Source organism: Catharus ustulatus, chromosome 15, assembly GCF_009819885.2.
Source record: "Catharus ustulatus isolate bCatUst1 chromosome 15, bCatUst1.pri.v2, whole genome shotgun sequence".
NCBI lineage: Eukaryota > Metazoa > Chordata > Aves > Passeriformes > Turdidae > Catharus > Catharus ustulatus.
Window position 1 is genome coordinate 15,972,506 of NC_046235.1, and position 21,040 is coordinate 15,993,545.

The 21,040-nt window shown below is 45.9% G+C and overlaps 1 protein-coding gene across 3 annotated transcripts in view; it reads left to right on the forward strand.

Moving 5' to 3' along the window:
* Positions 1–21,040, forward strand: part of NSD1 (nuclear receptor binding SET domain protein 1) — a 63,758-nt gene that overhangs the window by 24,193 nt on the left and 18,525 nt on the right. For 2 of the 3 annotated variants that reach the window (XM_033073322.2, XM_033073323.2), the window contains exons 5-17: positions 966–3,549; positions 6,902–7,023; positions 7,167–7,458; positions 8,965–9,074; positions 10,142–10,211; positions 10,485–10,603; positions 14,073–14,216; positions 14,640–14,763; positions 15,563–15,763; positions 17,180–17,359; positions 17,674–17,830; positions 18,122–18,327; positions 18,885–18,997. In XM_033073322.2, the coding sequence (XP_032929213.1) occupies positions 966–3,549; positions 6,902–7,023; positions 7,167–7,458; positions 8,965–9,074; positions 10,142–10,211; positions 10,485–10,603; positions 14,073–14,216; positions 14,640–14,763; positions 15,563–15,763; positions 17,180–17,359; positions 17,674–17,830; positions 18,122–18,327; positions 18,885–18,997 (4,422 nt within the window). The remainder of the gene's footprint in view (positions 1–965; positions 3,550–6,901; positions 7,024–7,166; positions 7,459–8,964; positions 9,075–10,141; positions 10,212–10,484; positions 10,604–14,072; positions 14,217–14,639; positions 14,764–15,562; positions 15,764–17,179; positions 17,360–17,673; positions 17,831–18,121; positions 18,328–18,884; positions 18,998–21,040) is intronic. The other variant, XM_033073324.2, reaches the window with a different exon arrangement.

The window sequence follows — 21,040 nt, forward strand, 5'->3', positions numbered from 1 at the left end:
AGAAGTGCTGCATGGCTGAAATCTCATTCTGTATGTAAATAGAGTGCCAGCATGCCTGCAGCAGAGGGAATCAAATGTTTGTTGCTCACATAAATGTCCAGGTTTGCTCCCCTGGAAGCCCAAATTGATGCAAAACTGAGACTGTTTGGCTGGATTGCTATCAGGCTTCATAAAACTTCTTGAGTCTGCTGAGATGAGACTTTGTTCGTTTGAAATTTCTGTTAAAAGAAAAGTGTCAGCAATGTGAGTCCCTCCTGCCTTGGAATTGGTTTTGATTTTAGGAGCAGTTGTGAAACTTTTGGTTTGCTGTTGTGCAGCCAAAAAACTACACATGCAGATAAGAAATAAGTTTCTTGTTGATTTTGAGTATTAGCAGAGGCTCCTGTTAAGTATGCAGAGAGCTTTCTGGTTTTTCTAAAGATACAGAGTTAAACTGGGAGACTTTGGACATTGTGAACTTGATAGAGCACATCTTAGATGTGTGTGGATTTCATGTTTGTCCCGAGGTGAGTTGATAGAGAGGGCAGATCGTGCTCTGAATTCAGGGGATGCAGGAAGAATCAACAATGAGCACAGCAAACAGGTGCTCAGAGATTTTGAGGAAAACAATGCTGCTGGCTGTAGCTTTGCATTTCTGTGCCAGGGATCCATACCATATGCATTGCCCTTTACAGGCTGTTGTGTTCAGGATGTGTTGGTATGCCAAGACATCTGGTTCCTCAGAGACCTGTACTTGCCAGGGACCTTTTTACTGTTCTGGGAATGCATAGGACTCAGCTGGAATGCAGGGTGCTTACCCAGGGGCACAACTTCCTGTGTCTGCCAGACACAGTCTCAGGGAATTCATGTGATTGTCTTAAAGATGCAAAATGCAGGAATGTCACTGTGTTCTGTGTCTCGTGCTCCTTGCATTTCTCTTCCCTTACCTGCTCAAATTTTGTCTTTTTTTGTCTCCAACTTTTAAGGTTCCTCAGAGATTTAGGGCTAAATGGGAAGTCAGTGTTGGACAGGCAGAAGACATTCTTCTTGGGGAGCCAGAGGATCAGAAGTGTAGCCAGAACTCCAGCGAGCCGGACAGCGAGAAGGACTCACAGTTGGAATACTACAGCAATGGCCCTGGAGCAGAAAGGGACACGCAACTGAACGGCTGCTTTAAATCCTTGGCCTTTGACTCCAGACACGTGGCCGGTGAAAAAGGAAAATTGCACATCAAGCCATTCGTGAAAACATCCTCAGAAAGCAGAAAAAGGACTAGAGTAAAAAAGAGTGATGCAAGAGGGGAAACATCGAGGGAAGAAATCAAAGACACAACACCAGAGAGCGTAGTTAGAAACGTGATTGTTGGGGACCTACCAGAGAAACACGCGTCTCACGAGCTCCGCCGGATTGCCAGCAGCCTGACAGCATCCAGCAGCACCAGGGAAAACCATTTGCTTTCCTCCCTTGGAGAAAGATGTTTTGAAAAGACACCTTTAAAACCGGACTATGAGAATTGTAAAAGTGATGCTCTGAAAAACACCCTCCAAGGGGATTTGTTTTCCAGCCCGTCTTTTGAGAGAGAGAAGAGCTCCCTGGGCATTTTGTGCAGTTCCAAGTTACAAATACACTATTCTGCATCTGATGCTGGTGCTGAGAAAAAACAAACTGAATCAGATTCATCCTCTTCCCTCTCTGATGGTGGGAACAGTGATGTAGATACCATGGACCAAAGTTCAGAGAGAGCTTCTAGTGCTCTTGAAGTTAGTGATTCTTCAGATAAAGTGGAGAAGGACTTTCCTATGACATCAAGTGGAAATATTAAACTTTCCATGTATCTTTCTCAGAAGAGCAGCAGAAGGGCCAAGAAGAAGTCACACAGAGACCGCAAACCTCTGGGAGGTTCAGCAACCAACAGACTTGATGCTGAATTTGCAGATGGGGAGCTTGAAGTAGGTTTCTCTGATGCTGAGATGTCATTGGCACCTCTTGAGTGCTCTACAGATGTGAGAAATTACAATCTTCCCCCAGCAAACAAGCACACTACCCCCCAAAGTGTTTCCAAGGACAGCTCCTGGCCTGCTGTTACAAATCAAGTAATCTTGAAACCGAAAAGCTTGAAATTACCCCGAATCAGGAGTATAAAATGTAAACATAAAGAAAAGGTTGCTGGGTTGGAGCCTTCTCTTGCAGAAGAGGAGGGTGGTGTGAATCGCTGCTCTTCAGATACCAAAGGTTTCTCTGGCCTTCCAAGAGATTCTCTACAGAGAAGTGGAAAAGTTGATGGTCAGAAACTGTTAAACAACATGCATGAGAAACCCAGGGATTCTGCTGAAATTGAAACAGCCGTGGTGAAGCACGTTCTGTCAGAGCTGAAGGAACTGTCATATCGGTCCATGAATGATGATGCCAGTGACTCTGGCACTCCAAAGGCCACAGTACCTTTACTGTTCTCTTCTGCTTCTGGTCATGGTCGTTTGCCTATTGAACCAGATTACAAATTCAGCACCTTGTTAATGATGTTGAAGGATATGCATGACAGTAAGACAAAAGAACAGCAACTGATGACTGGTCAAAATATAGTCCCATTTCGAAATACCAGCACAGGTGGTGATGGTTCTGGAAGCAATTCTGCAAGTGGTCTCAAGTCTTTGTCTATTGTAGGTCCCTCTTATAAAATAGAAAAAAATGGAGATTGTGTCCAGGAAACAGTAACTCCAAACTCGACTATAAACAACTCCTCATTTTCACGCAGTCCTCCAACCAAGTTGACAGGGATTGGTACTGGTAAAAGGGAGCCTGCGAGTGCTGCTGTTTCTGGGACAAATGGCACAAATTGCATGTCCAAACGCAACTGTTCAAAATCTAAGCAGTCAACAAAGCTTGGAGATAAAACAGTTTCAAACAGAAAGGACTTAAAACCAGGAGGGCCAAGTAAGTTGCTAAGTCGGTTACCCAGAGATTCAGGAGAACATGCATTCCGTGTGCAAGGTTCAGTTACCAGTCCTCTAGGGAATGAGGCAGAAGATACTGAGAGGAATGAGTGTATTGATTTAACAGAGCATTCAACTGATGAAGAATCTGCCTGTTTATCTGATGACAATTTAGGTCGTATTGGAAGGAGACCTGAAGCTGGTAGAAATAATAAGAGCTGCAATTCTGCTGAAAATGGGGAGAGTCCAGACTTGGATTCAGAGGCAAATAGTGAGAGCTCTCTTGGTGATGAGTCTAATGATATAAATCACGTAGCACCCAAAAAGCGATGGCAGCGTTTTAACCAAAGCAGTGCTAGCTCTAATAAGCACATCAGTAGATCTAGGGAACAAGGAAACTTGGAGAGTGCCTTTGGCCTGAATTCTCTTGGCTTTTCACTGAAGGGAAATGAGTGCTTGGGACGTAGGCATTCCCCTCATTCAAAGGTGCTTGAGGGAGACCTGGCAGTTCAGGACTTTAAGAATCGTTTAGACTTAGTTGATAAACGTTTGAATGTATGTGGTAAGCCAAACACCAGTGTGATGGACTCAGAAACAGAGCTTGGCAACTTTGCTCCCCAGTCTGAATTCTCTGCACAAGGTAAGGGAGCTGGACTTGCGCCAGAGTATTTGTATGCATTTTACACTTTTTCATTTAAAGGATAAGTTACAGAACTTGTGGCTGACAATATGAAGAAGTCTACGTCTGAGCAGAAGAAAGTGTGGAACCTTGGTTTTGAGTTCTCTGTAAACCTGGAGAACAAAGGAGGCAGATTAATGATGAGTTTGTACTCAGGTTATTGCTCAGAAAATGTTACACACATTAAAAACATTTAGTTCTTCCACAGTGAACGGTAAAATAAGAATGCTTCTCAGCCTGGGATTTATTTTTTAATTTGCACCTTCATAATGTGTCCCTTACAGCCACAAGCTTGGTGTTAGTGGGATAGGTCAGTGCTAGAAAGTTCCAGGAATCTGAGCCTCAATGGCTGTTCTGTTTTTTATTTTCCTTAGTGCTGTTTGACAGTTTGTCTTTGGTTTGTTCTGTGGGATTTCGTCAAGATGATGTGTTGGGAGTGTTTTGGGTTTTAGTGTGGAATTTTATTAGCTGCTCATAGTGACTTGTGGAGCCCCACAGATATCCTAATTTACAGTTCTGGTGTGGCTGCTTGGTGGGTGAAAGAGAGAACAGAAGAGAGGGAAGCTGCCAGGGAGGCTGGGCTGGAGGTGGGGCTGGAATGTGGCAGACAGAAGTAAGGCAGAAGCGTTAGAAGAGAAGTGACCTAGGAAGGAAGAGGCTTCTGAGGACCAAAAGGCAAATGAGCCCTGCCTCTCCCACAGAGGTGGGGACATTTGGTTAAAGCCAGAGGAAGAAATAAAAGGGTGTGTGGAAGAAACAGGGCGAACAGAATCATATTCAACATGTATCGTCCTCTGGCTTCTGCAGGGAGTCTGGGGAAACATACCTTAATAAAACCAATAAAATTAGGTTTTTGCGTAGGTTTCACCAAACTAAATTGCTCTAATCTAATCGTGGTATCATGAAATAATACAACTTAACATTATTTTGAGCTTGCGTGCATTCTGTCACTTACATGTTCCTTCAGTGCACATCTTGATACGTGTATTCTGCTTTTTGTGGTTGCTGGAGGCGGCCTGCACTTCTGTTTCAATTGTGGCAAAGGCAGTTCCTGACTTAGTGGCTGTGGGACATGCCCAAGGCAAGTTGCAGCAGGCACAGCAAACAAACCTATAGGGTGTAACACGTGGGGTAGAAGTTCTGGTTTTAAGTCATGACTGGCTTAATCATTCACTGGCTGGGTCTGTGTGTTTTTGAGGACTGAAGTCTCTATAAAACAGATGAGAGGATGCACATTCTAGGCTGTGCTGTGGGTTCTTCCTTCACAGTGAGATCCAGACAGGCTTCATGGTGGTTTGGCAGTTGAAGCATCCCTGCAGTGATGCTGTGTGAGGTGAAGATAAAGGTTAGCAGAGAGAGCTAGGGAAGAGGAGGTGCTGAGAGGCAGTAAAGGTGGGAGGGTAGTGGCAGAGGAAGGCAGCAGGCTCTGGGTGAGGTGATGATGGTAGAGAGAAGTGCACAGGGTCTTGGTGCTGCACACAGGGATGCAGCAGCAGCAGTCAGTGCCTGGGTTTGCTGGCAAAAGTGCCAGATCAGCAACTGCAGTATAAACTAATTTCCTTGCCCTAAATAGCATCTGAGCTCTGTGCACACCCACCCCCTTTTGCACAGATGTGCTGTGGGGAGGTACTGGCACTGCTGTCAGGGCTGCTGTAACGTCCCTAGTGCTGGTGGGACCGAGTAAACCATTCCTTTATGTTGGGCAAGGCCTAGAAAGTAGAGAAACTGATACTGGAAACTGGACTGACTGTAGTGCTTTGAGATGTGATCCATCCTTGCCCACAGCAGGCAGCTTCAGTGTAAGAGATCAGAACAGATTACAGTCACAACTGTGCCATTTCCACTAAACTCAAACTACATAAAGTCTTCATCATAGTTAAACAGCAGCATTGGGCATCATTTTGCCGCACACTTTGTACAGTGGTTGAGAACAAACGAGGCAAAAGTGGAGATTGGTGGAATTGGTTGATGTAAGCCAATTTTATAAATTACAGTTTCATCAGGTCTGTGATTTCCTACTGTCAATCTGCATTTGGGATTCTTGTACAGGATTCCCTTTGGGAGCAAAAAACAGATAAACCAACCCTTCTGGCACAGTGCTGTGTACTCTGCTGCATGGCTTTGGGCCTCTGAATAGTTGCCTGGTGAGGGTACTCATCCCATAACTACTTATGTCCTGAAATGTGTGTTTCACTCAGACACCTGTGCAGAGTGTTAATAGAAGCTGAAAATAGCTATGTTTGAGAAAGTTGTTTCTTTCTTCTTTTTTGGCCAAGTTTGACATTTTCATGCTTGTTTAACCACAAAGCCACAATAAAATGTAGCAGTCTTGTCCAACATCCCTGTTCTGAAGCGTTGCATTGAAATGCTTTGTTATGAAATGCTTCCGTTTTAAAGAAGAAAAAACCACCTCCTACAAATGAAATGAAGCAAAGAAAATGTTTGTTCCAAAACTTCCAGGAGGCCACAGGTGTTTTCATGACTAGGGGAAATCTTTGGGCTGTATTACTTAATGATTTGAATGCTAAAAAAGGAGAAAAGTCAGAGATACTCAGCACCATTCTGGGAAGTGAGAAAAAGACATAAATTTGCATCACCTTGCTTTTGCAGCTTACTGATAAGAGATGTCACAGAGTGTCAGGGTTCAGTTTTCTGGAGCTTGCCATGCGTTGGTGTGTTGAGGTGGTGTAGCACGGGTGGTTAGGGTTGTGGTGAGGAAACACCTTTTGCCTTGCAATGCTACCACACTGCAGAGACAAGAAATGTTGCAGTCACTGGCTCTCTGATCTCATTGTGGAACAAACAAAGCAATAAATGAGCTCACAGTAGCAGATGGGGAATTTGTAGTATATTAAAAAATGCCAGGAAGGAGGGGAAAGGAAGGAATTAAGCTTATGTGTTCCTAGTGAAACTAGTGACTGAACTGTGTTGTGGGAAAACAGTGTTTTCCCGTGCCCCTGCACTAAAACCAAAAGAGTGATGAGTTGCTAATGGCCTTTGGTTCTGATAGAAGTACTGCAGGCAAGTTAGATGTAGCTTTTAGGGATATGTTGGATGAAACTTCAGGAACCTCTCAGTCTGATGTGTTTTGATTTCTTACCTAAACTGCTTGAAGTCCTTAAAAACCCCCCTACTAAGTTGGGATTTTGGAAAATAGGAAGCTCAAAAATTGTTTAGGCTGTCCCAAAGACAAAGAATTATCAGCTCTTCCCACATGGAACTTCTGGAAGAGAAGGCAGGAACAGCTATTATCCACAGATGTCTTGTGATCATCTCAGAAACACAGTCTTGAAGCTGCTTTCCTTTTTCTTAGCACATTCAGAGAGGAAGCGCCTTAGAAAGCCGAGTAAACGGCTTCTGGAATATGCAGAAGAATATGATCACTTGTTTGCACCCAAGAAAAAATCAAAGAAGGGCCAGGAGCAATTGCAAAAGGTGGGTGAAGGCCAGTGTGCTCTTTGTGGTTATTTCTCCAGGGCTCTGGTATGTGTGTGTTTATGTTCTTGGTGGCTGAGTGTTCTTGTTGTGTGCAGTACCGTGAGGATGAATTTTTTCACCAACATATTTCACCATGCCAGGTGAATTCTGTGGCGAGGTCTGAATTTGAAGGAGGTGTTCCTGCACAATGCAGTCCTGACAGAGACACCCAGCGGGGGCCAAGTTCTTTGGTTTCAACTCCATCTTCAACCAAAGAGTCCCCTCCCGTCCTTGAAGCAGAGTGTTCCTTCTCAGAACAAGGATCCCACTCCACTGATCCCCCTAATCAAGCTCCAGGAGGATCTTCAGATTTTCCAGAGGTGGTTCTGTCTTCCTCAGATGCTTCTGAAGTTTCTGCTTCTCCAGATGCAGAAGAGGGGTTCCTGAAATCAGGTAAGTGGCAGGTTGTGTGATGCTGCTTTTGTAAGCGAAAGTAACACAAGTTCAGTGGAAATGGAGTCAGTCAGTCAGTGGCTGTTGCTCTGTTTGTTCTTGCCTTCCTTCACTCACTGGCTGTTGTGTTGAGAAGGGAGAGAGGGCAGGTGCAAGGGTGTCCAGTGACCTGGTGCTGTTGGCTTTCTGTAGACTGTGGTGGTCCCTCTTAGATCCTGGCACAGAATGACTCTTTTGTCCAAATGAAGGAGGCCACAACTGCTTCTCTGAGTCCTTGCTGTCTGTGCTTCCAAACAGTGACATTTCTTTGGCTTGATGGTCTCTTGTTGCTGTAAACCCCTTTGGATGAACATTGCTGTGCTGAGGGTGATGCTCAAAGTCTAAGCTTCATTCCTCATGGAGGGATCTTTTACTCCTAGGGAGCTCAGGGAGCTATAGCACAAAATTCCCTCTGGAAAAACTCTCCTTTAGACATGTTCTAAGCATCTGTAGACATTTTTGGAGACTTGCTGTGTGAGCTGATTTATGGTCAGTGGGAGATCAGTTAGCCTATCATGTGTGAGAGAAGAGGGATTGCTTCTGGAGACTTGTGTGTGTCACAAGGAGGTGGGAAGTTGGAGAGAATTAAAGGAGGAAAAACTGAGGATGTGAAACCAAGAATGGAGATGCAGGAGAACACAACAGGCTGCAGCAGAGGGAGCAAATATCAAGTCTGCAGAGGTTGTGTAGCTCTTTCCCCTCATCTACTCTCACCTCTTGCTGAAGCACACAGAGTGGACAGAAACTTGTCTTGAGGGTTAGGAGTGTGATGGATGAGCTGTGCCTACAGAGGTGTCAAAGGGCACAGCTGAGATTGTCAAAGCCAGTGTATGAATGGGGTGGAATGGGTAACAGGTTGTGTCTGTGGTATCTGCACTCAGCATTTCCTGGTTCTAAGTTTATGCTGTTGCCAAAATTAGTGAAGGAGCCCAGGTCTAGCAACATGCTACCTCCTGAGGGCCAGGATAAAGCTTGAGTAGGAAATGGTGCAGGTAATGCCTAGTTTTGTTGGGGTATCTTTTCTCAAATTGGTTTAACCAGAATTTTGATCTTCAGCCTCTTTACTACAGCAGCATGAGTGCTGGTGTGACAGGGGTATGGGAGTGTAGGCAGGGTTGTGTCAGTGGTAGGACTGACTTATGCAGATCAAAGTGTTTGGGAAATTATGATGTGAATTGTGCTGCCAGCATGTGTTACCTGCTGGCAGGGAGTTCACAGCCTCTCTTCTGAGGGTGGATTTTTATATTACATATTGAGGTGAGCCTGAAGGTCATGGCAGACTGAGGCCTGTTGTTATTGAAGTTGTACAGAAGCAAGTAATTGGCATCTCTGCCCTAGGAGCTTATGGTCCCAAAGACAGGGTGAAACAGATTGTTTTGAACTGTTGGCTGATATTTACTTAATGGTCTTAATCTGATTGAAGACAAGAAAACCCCTGATTATCTGATGTGAAGGGTTTCATTGCAGGAAACTTCGAAAGCAAGCGTCAAAGGAAGCCTACTAAAAAACTCTTGGAATCCAATGACTTGGACACTGCCTTTATGCCAAAGAAGGAGGAATGGACTCCCCAAAAGAAGGTACTTTCCTTCCAACTCCTTTGAAAACTGGATAGAAAACAGGCATAGACAACAGATCCTGCTAAACAAGACAGTGCAATGGGATGTGATTTTTTTTTAATTGGCTGCAACCCAGGAGCAAAGGTCCACCCTTCCCAAAGGTGCTGGTTGCGGTGTTATGATTAAATAATCCACTGTCCCCCACCCTTCCTCACTTGTAGTGGGGGGCTAAGTAGTTTTGGCTTAAAATCTCCTTTTTTATTGATTTATATGGAAAAGGAATCATCTGGATGCTGGCTGGAAAGGTATGAGCAGAAATGTTCTGCAGAGAGGCTTTCTGTCATGTTACAGTGTAGCTTGGACTTGAACCTAAGGCTTTTTCCTTTTCAATCATATTTCCTCTGAGCAGTGTTTTCTTTGTTACCTGCCCAAGCGAACTGGTGAATGCATGTAAGTGCAGAGCTTGAAGCAGGATGGAGGCTTGAGGTGAATCACATGTAAGATACCATGTTTGGTTCAGATTTTTAGAGAAAATGCTGCTCTTCTCCACTGAATACTCAATATTCAGTGACATGGTTTGGAAAAGAGCAACTTGTATTTATTTCAGATCATGTACCTGCACAAAACTTGTTGCCACTGTTCCTAAAGTTGAATGATAGCACTTCTCTCCTTTTTCTTTCACTGTGAGGCACAGTCTTAGTACAGTTATCACCATTGCAGAAATGTAGAGGCCACTGTATTTTAGTCTAAATGTCTGTAAAAGTGTAAACTCAAAAGAGAGTGTCTTTTTCCAGCACCTTACAGAGTATTAGCACCCTTTTTTGGGAGAGCACAGGAAGCAGTGAATAGTGCTGATGAGCACAAGACACGTCAGACTCCACATTCCTCCCTACTCAGAGACAGACATTTACATGTGTGATTTATCACACACACAAACCAAATATTTTCTCGTAAAATCTCTAATGGCTGATGAATTCATGACCTGGATAGTAAATTAGGTGTTGCAGTCATTCCAAAAGATTTCACAGCTGAGGAGAGTGTGCCTCTGTTTTCATCTGGTAGCTTGACTCTCTCCTGTGTGTTTGTAGGGTACTGGCCCTTCAGAGAGTGACAGCTCTGAGCTCTACTCACCAGCCCACTTCCAGGACCTGGGAGAAGGTAAGTGAAGGCAGGGATAGCAGGGCAGACTGTTGTGATGTGTTCTGGGTTCAGCAACCCTGCAAAAGCTGCTTAAAGTATGAATTGGTGGTTCTCTGATGGCTGCAGGGCAGAGGACTGAGTGCCTGGAGGCTGGTATTGCCCCAGCCCTTAGGCCCTCAAAGAATATAGGACCCAGCCTGAAGCTGTCAGGCTGCAGAACTTGCTGGTGTCACCTGCAGCAAGGGAGTTATTTCTGCATTTTCCTTGAATGGTCTTTCTGTTCCATCCCAGCTTCTGAAAAGCTCTTGGAGAAACAGCGGAAGCGGAAGAGACAGCGCCATACCTCTGCTGCAGTCCATTCCAAGAAGGAGAAAAATGAGGAGGGGCTGGGGGAGACCCCACACTCTGAGGTACTGTTGGGTCTTCATGCTCTCATCTCTGTAACTTGTTGGCTACTTCCCAGCGTACTTACTTGGCAGAGCCTAAGCCAGAAGCATCTTTTGACCTGTCATTTGAGAATTTGTCCCACTGATGCAACTGCATGAGCTGGGATTAGGCTGAAGATACCTCCTTGATCTAGTAGCTATTTTGTAATGATGCTTAACTCAGGCTCTGTTTTCAAACTGTTTCTCAGCTAATTCTCTGTGAGAGAGGCTGTTCTGGATTCATGGAACCAGGCTTTGCATCTCAGAAATTCAAACTGCTGTTAAAGGTCTTCTCTGGGGGTGGGCCTCTTCCCCTTTCACACACCAGTATGAAGCACAAGTGCTAGACTGGACCTCAGCCCCTTCTGCTTGCACCTGAACACGAGGATGAGCCAAGAACCCCATTGGAGGGGCTGGGGGGGACTGTCTGTGACTGCTCACAAGAGCCTCTGATTGTATTCTGCCATCCAGCAGAAAGGGATAACTTGGGCAATTCCCTTTACTAAATATTAGCAGGGTCAGCATACAAATATCTCTGACAAGCACATTTTGCCTTTTAGGAATGAGCCAGTTATCAGCAAGTGTAGGGGAAGCAAGACTTCCTGGGAGAGGCAGGACACCTCTGGGCCTCTCGCCATCGCCTCTCACTTCCAGTGGCCCAGGTTCAGCAACAGGCAGGATAGTCAGTATGTATTTCAGGAGCCAATTATAGATAAATATTGTTATATTTGTTGTTGGAACACAGTTTACAGGAGACACAAACCTCACACCACAGTTTCAGCCTTCCCTGCTGCATTTTGGAAAGGGCATTTCTGAAAAAGTTAATAAATTTGGGTAATAATCCTTGGTCCATGTAAGCTTTCCTGTGCTGGTTTTAGTGTTCTTTTTGAACTGTGCTCAGCTGGACTAATGTTTTAAAACAGCCTGTACAAATACCTTTGCCAGTGCTGGGCAGGGACAGTTAACACTGTCTGCTGTATCCACTAAGAGACAGCAAATTTTCTGTCAAAAGAGGGGCAATTCAGAGCAGCAAAGACCCATGACTCTGAATCCTGCACCCACTAGTCACTGCACAGGAAACCCAGTCTTAACTGCCCCCTGCTGTAGACATTTGTGTTGAGTACCAGAGCTCAGATATGGTGTATAACCATGGCAAAAAAAAAAAAAAGTCAATGCTTGGCACCTTTGCCAGCATCCCTTTCTATGTGGTTGTCTCTCTTCAGCTGCTGTGGTGGGTGTTCATCCCCTGGTGAGTATTGGGATGCTAATGGAGATGCAGTTGTGCTTTTATGTGGAATTTAGACCATGCTGGTCCCTCAGTGACTGCACACACTGGGCAAGGAGCTCCACTTTGCTAGAAAAGATACATGGTGTGATGATACAGCACAGTGAAGCCTTGGATCCCACTGTCTTCCAAGGAAAAGAGGGCAGAGGAAAGCTTGTCAGCCTGGGCTGAGCTAAGCAGCTTTCTCTGACCTTGCCCTTCTGGAGCCAGGAGTGCAAATTTACAACATCGGGGCAGTAAGAGACTGACAGAATGGGGTGGAAAATGCTGTTTGAAATGGTTGTCAAGGTTGTGAGCCAAGGTCAGGCTGTGCCAAAGAACAGGTCAAGCTTTGGGATTGTGCCAGACACAACAGCAGGGATAGTTCTGGAAGAAGACCTTTCTTTCTGCAGGAGGTATGTAGTGTTGCAGTGCTTGTGCTGGGCAGAGGAAGGAGGGGAAGCAGTGACAGGTCTTTGAGTGGCAGTGCCCTTTTCCTTGTTGATAAAGGATGGGCCTTGCCCATCCTGCCTAGCTCTGACAGCCCTTCCCTGTGCAGTTCTGGGAGCAGTGTTAGAACAAGCCTGTACTCTGCAAGGTGTGTTGGACTGGCAGTAGCCTGTAGTTGGGAATTTGCTTTTTTTTTTTTCCTCTCAATAAAGTCAGCTTATACCATTCATCTTTGTATTGTGTACTTCAATATACCCTCAGTTCATCTTTGCATCACTGCTCCACAGAAGGCACATAGGTTTAAAGTGTTCCCAAATAAAATCTTTACACTTCATTCAGGGAATACAGGAAAAAAAACAACAGTTTGAGGCAAAGAAAGCATCATTATCTGAGCAGAATACTGGCTCCAGCTTTAAACTTCAGAAGATTTTTATATCTTTTTTTTGCCCAGATTCAGAATGTGTTCACAAGGCATTCAATTCAGCTTACAAGCTTTAGTAGCACCACAGCTCAGACTTTATCATACAGAAAGTGGTGCAAAGCTCCCTCTCGTGATTGTTAGCTGGACAGCCTGCACCAAGCAGACCTGGAGGTATGGGAGTGATGGCTGCTGCTTCTGCCAGCATTTTGAATTCCTCACAAGGTCTCTCAGCTGTACTCTTTGTGCATGGGTGTACAGTGGCTGCAGCTTGGTGGCCCAGGGAGGAACTGGCAGCTGTGCACTGAGGTCACTCAGCTACCTGCAGTGAGCTGGCATATTTAAACGTGGCAGAGTCCTTAAAATGTTCTGGCTCAAAGCATGTAGCTAAAGGCATCACTGTGGTGCAGTATTAGTGGTTCTTAAATTGTACCTACCCTGGAGTGGCAGCTGGGGTTGGTGAGGCCACTGAAGTGTTCCCTAGACGTCCCAAGTGGGCTGGAAGCTGGCAGGATGGTGTTCCTAGCTCTTGGTTGTCTGTCCTGACAAAATGTGTGGCACTGCTGCCTAATACAGCAGTATTTTGTGGTAGAAACAAGTGTCTCTAGGATACCTGCTATCTTCCCTCTTAACAGTGCCTGGGCAGGTCCCATGGACGCTGCTGGGAGCCTTATGGCAGGATCCTTGACTTGGCCCATGAGTCTGAACTTGGACCTTTATAATTTGAAACCCATCCTCTCCCCAGGATCCTCTTTCATTAGTGAATGTTAGTTATAGCAGTGCTGTACACTCGTACAGGACAGTGGGAGACTCCACACCTCAGTCAGGATGGGGTGTAAATGCCCTGCTGTGCTGCTTGCTTTGGGGTTGGCTGACCTCATACCAACACAGGCGTTGAGTACCTTTGTGTGTCTATTTTACATGGCTTAGGACAAGCTGAGATAAGTGTAGAGGAAAAATGTAGCTCATTTAGTGTGTGACAGGTGCTATGAAGATTGAGGTTTTCATTTGTTTTTCTGCTGGGATGCTTCTGACTTTCTAGCCTACCTGCTTTGTTTCCATTCAGGGATGACTCCTTGCTCAGAGAGGGGTTATGCACAGGAAGATAATTGCATTTTGTATTTTTAATCATCTAATAAGCTAAGAGCTCTTTCCTGTCCTATCCTGTATATCTTTTGGTGCAACTGTATGGGGGCTGTTCTCTAGGTTGGGTAGCACACAGATCACCTGCCAAACCTATTAGGTGCTCAGTGTCTGAATTTGTAGTTTCCAATTCTGGATGGCTGCTACTGACAGTCCTAATTCTAGTTTTCTCTTTAAAGGGGGAGACATCGATTCATGGGACTGCTGCAAGCCCTAAAGAGGGTCATGAGGAGGGGTCAGAGAATGACCATGGAGTGCCTTCGTCCAAAAAGATACAGGGGGAGCGTGGAGGAGGAGCAGCTCTCAAGGAGAATGTGTGTCAGGTAGTGTTCTTGAAGAAATCTCTTAGAAGATACCTCACTGTAAAATATTTTTGTGTAAGTTCCGGGACACACTGGTGCCCCAGGTAAGCCCAGGTAGCCTCCAAGTGTTTATTGTAAAATTAACCAGCTTTTTGTGCTCTGTGTCAAGCATTTCTTCTGCAATGTATTTCTTTCTCTTAAAGTTCACAGGGGTTAGGGAGATGTGACCAGTGGAAGATACATTTTAGCCAATGTAGGATATCAGGGAGTCATGGTAAATGGCAGTGGTTACACACTACCAGAATGAACTGACACAAGGAAAATATAGCATTTTCCCCCAGGGGGTCGCTGCTTGCAGTTCCGGCCACCACGGGGGGTTGCTGCTGTCTGGGATGCTGCAGGGAAGAAAATTGCTGAGGCTGATACTGTGTTTCTTCCCTCCAGATCTGTGAGAAGCCGGGGGAGTTGTTGCTGTGTGAGGCGCAGTGCTGTGGTGCTTTCCACCTGCAGTGCCTTGGGCTCTCTGAGATGCCAAAGGGCAAATTCATCTGCAATGAGTGTTCCACAGGTAGGGCAGCTTCTGTGACTGCAGACTCTAGGGTTACCTGGTGCTTCCTTGAGTGGAGTGATGTGCCTGCTGTAGGGCTGCTGAGTAGCTCTCAGTCCTCAGATGACTGGTTTGATGTCTGATAATGACTTTCTAATTAAAATCATAGAATCACAGGGTGATTTGGGTTGGAAGGAATCTTAAAGATGATCAAATTCCACCCCTCTGCCACAGGCAGGAGCACCTTCCACTAGACCAGGTTACTCCAAGCCCTGTCCAATCTGGGCTTGAGCACTTCCAGATATGAGGCATCCCCAGCTTCTGTGGGCAACCTATGCCAGGGCCTCACCACCCTCACACGGAAGAATTTTTTCCTAAAGTTTAATCTAAACCTACTCTTTGTTGATTTGAATTTATTAGTAATGGCTTCAAATATTTACCAGCCTGACTGTTGATTCAGACTTGGTGTACCAAGAAATGAATGTCCATGGTCTGCTGGGAAGGAGACAAATTCTTAGCTGGGACTATGGAAAGGGATCTGGTGGGGAGGAGAAGTATTTCTCAGGCTGGAAAGTGGGAAATCTCAAAGTAGGGTTATAATTTTTTAATTTTCTTTTTTTTTTTTTTTTTACCCTGGCTTCAAGTCCCAGCTATAATGATATTTATTTTGATGTGGGGTTCTGATGTGGTGCAGAGACCTGTGCTCTGGGATGGGTGCAGCAGGCTGGGAACTTGTGCTGTGCTATTAGGCAGCCTCAGATGACAGCATCAGGTCCTCATTTAACCCTCCTTTGTGACCTGTGTGCTGTTCTTTCTCCAGGAGTGCACACCTGCTTTGTGTGCAAGAGCTGCGGGGAGGATGTGAAGCGGTGCTTGCTGCCCCTCTGTGGGAAGTATTACCACGAAGCCTGCATACAGAAATACCCACCCACAGTCATGCAGAACAAGGGCTTCCGCTGCTCCCTGCACATCTGCATGACCTGCCATGCTGCTAACCCAGCAAACATCTCTGCCTCTAAAGGTACCCGAGTTCTCCTGGGTGGTCTGGGCGGTGCAGTCACCTGGTTTTTCTTTGTTTCATGTCTTTCTGATTCACCGGTTCCTTACATTGTTGCCTTTGTGTCCTTGCTGCAGCGCTGGCTGTGTTTGCTGAGGAATAGCTGCTCCTAGGGGAGTGGAAGGGGTGGTGTCAGAGTGTGAGGCTCGGCAGCACTCCCCATGGTTGGACATGGCAGCTGGAATGTTCTCAGGCTGTCCAGAGGCTCGGATTCCTGCACGCCCAGCCTTGCCTCGGGCCTCAGTGGGTTTTTGAGTAAATCTCTGGAGCTGTACAGGCACGCTCGTGTTTCTCCCACCTGCTCCTCACTGTGCCAGTGCTGCAGATGGAGCCTTGCTTAGCAGCACAGGCTGTCAACACAGCAGCATCAAGAGCAGCACAGGGCAAACGACAATATTGTTCTGCTTATCCATTTTTTTCTATGTAAACTCCCATCTTGTAGTGGAGACACCCTTGGGCTAAGCTTCCCAGGCAAACATTTGTTTGAACTGTTTGCAGCAATACCTTGACCTTTATCTCACATGATCAAACTTAAAACTTTCCTGATTGCTGTGCATGTTTGCTTCTAAGGCTGCCTTTTTTTAATCCTTGGTATCTTATGACTGGTGACAATAAGACTGGCTCTGTTTCTACCCTCGGAGTCTGTGTCAAGTTGGCTTTTTTGCCCCCATTTATCAGTATTTGGTGTAGAAAACAACAGCAAGGCCAAAAGCCTGCACCCCACAGCCAGCCACTTCCCCACTGAACATTTGTTGACTGGCTGCTGCTTCTTGGTGGTCAGGTTTACCCTTTCTCTCCCACCTCTTCTTCCTGTTTATAGTCTGCTGTGAGGAACTGAAAACGCGTTCTCAAAAACCTCATATAAACTAGGCCTGTAGGGAAGTCTGAATTGCCTGGAAGTTCTGGAATTTCTGGGTAAAATCTGATAAACAAGAGGCAAGTGCTGGTGTTTTCAGAAGCTACATGGATTGATTTCATTATGTGCAGCTAAGCACTTGAAACACCCCGTCTGTAATTACTGTCGAAGCTGATTTAGTAATTATTTGTGTATGATAGGAAGCAGTCCCAGTCTGTGAACTCTCGAACTGTTCCTGCACAGCATGCAAGATATTTTTCACTTTTAAATAATACAATTTTATCTATGGTATAGGTATTACAGATTTTATAATTTTATATATATTTAGTTATATTAAATAACTTAATAGGAGTCCAGTGAGTACATCATGGGTGGTCTATAAAAATTAAAGGTCAGCTTCCTTCTCCAGAGCTAATTTTGAGCTTAGGTATGAGTGGAGTGTAGTTTTAGTAGGAAAGAGTGGTGAAAAGAGTAGGGAGGAGTAGGAAAGAGAGGCTCACTGTGCTGTGGCTGTTTGGTGGCAGGTCGCCTGATGCGCTGTGTGCGGTGCCCGGTCGCGTATCACTCCAACGATTTCTGCCTCGCCGCCGGCTCCGTGGTCCTGGCCTCCAACAGCATCATCTGCCCCAACCACTTCACTGCACGCAGGGGCTGCCGCAACCACGAGCACGTCAACGTCAGCTGGTGCTTTGTCTGCTCAGAAGGTGAGGTGGCCAGCACTGGCACCAGGGAATGCCCTGGCAAGAATTCATTACAAAGGGCAGAAGCTTTTCCCATCCAGAATGTCCCAATGGGAACTGTGGACAACAGACTTCCTCCCTATCTTTCCATATTTAAGTCCAACTTCAGGCTAGAACCTATTCTGGATCCTTAGAAGTGTTATTTTTTTAACCATGAGAAGGGCTCAGCTTTTTAAAAGGGTTGGCAGGAGACCATCATTCCCTTTTTCCAGATCTGTCTGGAAATGGAGAGTGCAGGGTTTCTGCACAGTGACTGAAATTCCTCCTTCTCTTTGCAGGGGGCAGCCTTTTATGCTGCGAGTCGTGCCCGGCTGCGTTTCACCGTGAGTGTCTAAACATTGAGATGCCAGAGGGAAGCTGGTATTGTAATGATTGCAAGGCAGGCAAAAAGCCACACTACAAAGAAGTAGTCTGGGTGAAAGTTGGGCGCTACAGGTAGGTGAAGATAGAACAGACTTGTCCCCATCCCTTCTTCATGCAGTGCTCATGGTGATGGAGGTGAGAAGCTGCTCCTCTCTGCAGGGCTCATTGCAGCAGGCCTCTGGCTTTTTTGTATGCACATTGCTGGTAAAATGTGAGCTTTCCTCCTCCATTAGCCTCTTTTCTCCCCACCAGCCTTGCTGGCAGCCCTCACACACTTTCCCATGTCTCCATGCAGTAGCAAACTTTTGAGGTGGCTGGAAGTGGGGAAGCCAGAGGTTTCATCTGCCCTTCCCTGTGTTGCAGGTGGTGGCCAGCTGAGATTTGCCATCCTAGAACAATTCCTGTCAACATCCAGAAAATGAAACATGACATTGGTGAGTTCCCTGTGCTGTTCTTTGGCTCCAAGGACTACCTGTGGACCCACCAGGCTCGTGTGTTCCCTTACATGGAAGGCGATGTCAGCAGCAAAGACAAGATGGGGAAGGGCGTGGATGGCATATACAAAAAAGGTAACTTGTTTTCATCCAGGGAAGTACATGGTCTTTCCCTCTTCATTCCTCTTTGGAAAAGTGTCATTTTTGTAGCAGAGAAAAACGTCTTCTTAAAACTGAAGTGAAATTAAATTTGTTGAATGAACTCCTGCTTATGTATCATCCAGTATGCTCAGAGTGTTTGACTCCCAGAGAGGGAGAAGGACGTGCAGATCTCAAATGCTTGTCCAGCTCTGACATAATGTGTCAAAATTCAAGTGAGCTGCTGCTGTGTCAGCTTCCCTCTGTGTAATACAGTCATTATCTTGATATAAAAGTGCACTTGAGAGTTGTGGATGCAGCTGCCTGGCATCTCTGCCCAAGAGGGCAGGCAAAGATAGACAACAGCTGGGATGCTTCATCACACATGGGCAGGCCCCTGACTGTAATTTCTGCACTTCCTTGCTGCATTAGCCTTTTCTTCACCCTCTTCTGTTGAACCTTGTAAGCACTGGGTGGACAGTGGTGGACAGTGGTTTCCCAGCACTGTGTGAGCAGAGTGAGTTCCTCATAACAGAGCCTGTTCTCTCACTTAGCTCTTCAGGAAGCTGCTGTGAGATTTGAAGAGTTGAAGGCACAGAAGGAACTGAGACAACTTCAGGAAGACAAAAAGAATGACAAGAAACCTCCTCCTTACAAACACATCAAGGTGAGGGGACGTGGTGGGGGGCAGGTGCAGAAGAGAAGTCTTGAGCTGTTGGTGCAGGTGTTTTACAGGTATACAGAAACATTTCTAATGTTTGGGTGTCTGGCTGTTCTTGAAGGTTTCTTTGATCCTCTTTCCATCCTCAGCAAGCTGGGCTACAGTAACAGAAGTGCTCTGATTTGCTGTAACAGATCTGGTCGTGTTTGTGCCATCCATGTCAATTTGTGGTCTGAAGGAAGTGTCTCTCTCCTTGAGAACTCAGGGCAGAGGGCTGGTAATGCTCAGTAAGGTCAAAGGCTCCATGCTGCTGATGGCAAGGTGGGCAAACCAGGTGGTGCAGGACAGGAGGTAATGAGGGTGCAGTGCAGCAAGGCTCTGTGGAGGGTGGTAACCCTCAGTATCTTCTGTCATCTCTGCTATTGTTTTATCTCTTTCTGTATTGTTACCTCTCTGTATCACTGGGCGACTGAACAGATACACTGAAGCAGGTGTACAGGCTACAGTATCAGCCCTTTTCCTCAGTTTTGGGGGGCTATTCATGTTAAGGGCTGTTATTGTTATTAATATTATTATTAAATTAGAATTGGAACAGCAGTAGAAGTCCTACAGTACGGAGGTAACTTGAGAGGAGAGCTGGGTCCAAGCATGTACCTGTGTCTGAGAAGTGGATCCCAACTGACCAGAAACCCATTGACTCAGGGACTTTACTGCTTCTGTCTGCTCCTTCCCTTTTGTATGCAAAAAGCTTAACTGATTTCTGGCACTTTTTGTATCTAACTGGGATTTTTAGGCAGACAGGTATATCCTGCATGAGTTACTGTGTGGTGGAAAGAACTCAGCTGAATGCTGTGGCAGCAGTATGGGCCTGGCAGCTTCAGTGGAGGAAGTAGTTTCTCATTATAGCTATTTTTAGGTCTCTCTGGCCACAACATGAAGGAACTTTGGAAGCAGTTTAGAGCTTTTGAAATACCCTTCTGTATAAATAATGACGGTTGTGGTCATTAGTCATGGCAGCTTTTCTGAGGTCTGGATGCAAGCTGTTTGTCTCCATGAAAGCAAAGCAGTTTGCAGGAGCAGATGGTGACCTGGAGAGGGCTTCAGGGTGGAATGGCTGAAGCTGTTTGTGTCCACTCCTTCTAAGGAGATCAGCACCTCAAGTCCATCCCAAGTAACACCCACACAAGAGGCTGCTGGAAAATGCAATTGGGATCCTTCATCATGCCAGACTTATGACTAGTCCAAGCATTGCCCTGTTTTGGTTTTTTTTCCAGCAGTGCCTCAGAGAGTAGGGCACGTGTGCTGTGTGTGGTGTGGAGTGGCACTGCCAGAGCAGTACCAGTGGTGGGTTGACACAATCCTGTGAGTCTTGCCACTCCTAAAGAGGTGATGAGTCTGGGTAAGAGATGGGAAGGAGCAGAGGAGAACCTGAGTGACAAGGAAGGTTGGAGGTGGGATGCAGTTCGAGGAGGAAGGTGGGGGAGACCATGTTGAAGAGTTTAATGAGGGATTTTTGCAGGGTTTGTGTTTAAACAAAGAGGGATCAGGACCAGGCCAGACTCAGGCTGTCAATGTGGAAACTGTGGGTGGGGCTAGGTAACTTATAGGGGGCTGGAATAGTTTTGCTAAAATCTATTCCTTTCATGTTCTTGGAGAGGAGAGTGAGACAATGGTTCACCCAGGGAAAGAACAGCAAGGAGCTTTTCTTCAGTGTCTCTCTCCAAAGTCCTGACTCTCTGTTGCCTGCTTTTCAGCGTTCGCTGCCTTTAACCAAACCCCAAGGACGCAGCTCATGCCACAGACACGCCAGTCGCTTCTCCACCTGGTGCTGCACTCTGCTTCCTTCTGGAGCGGATTTTAGAGAGCTCCTTGGCTTAACTCTGAGCTCCTCTTTGGGCCTTCCAACCCCAGCCTTGTCTGGTTTGGCTTCCATTCACATCTGCAGGACAGTTGGGTAGGGAGGTAACTGCATGGTAGGCCTTCTGTCACAGATGTGACAGCTGAGAGCACAAACCAGCTTGAAGGTAACATTCAAAAAGCAGGGCAGTA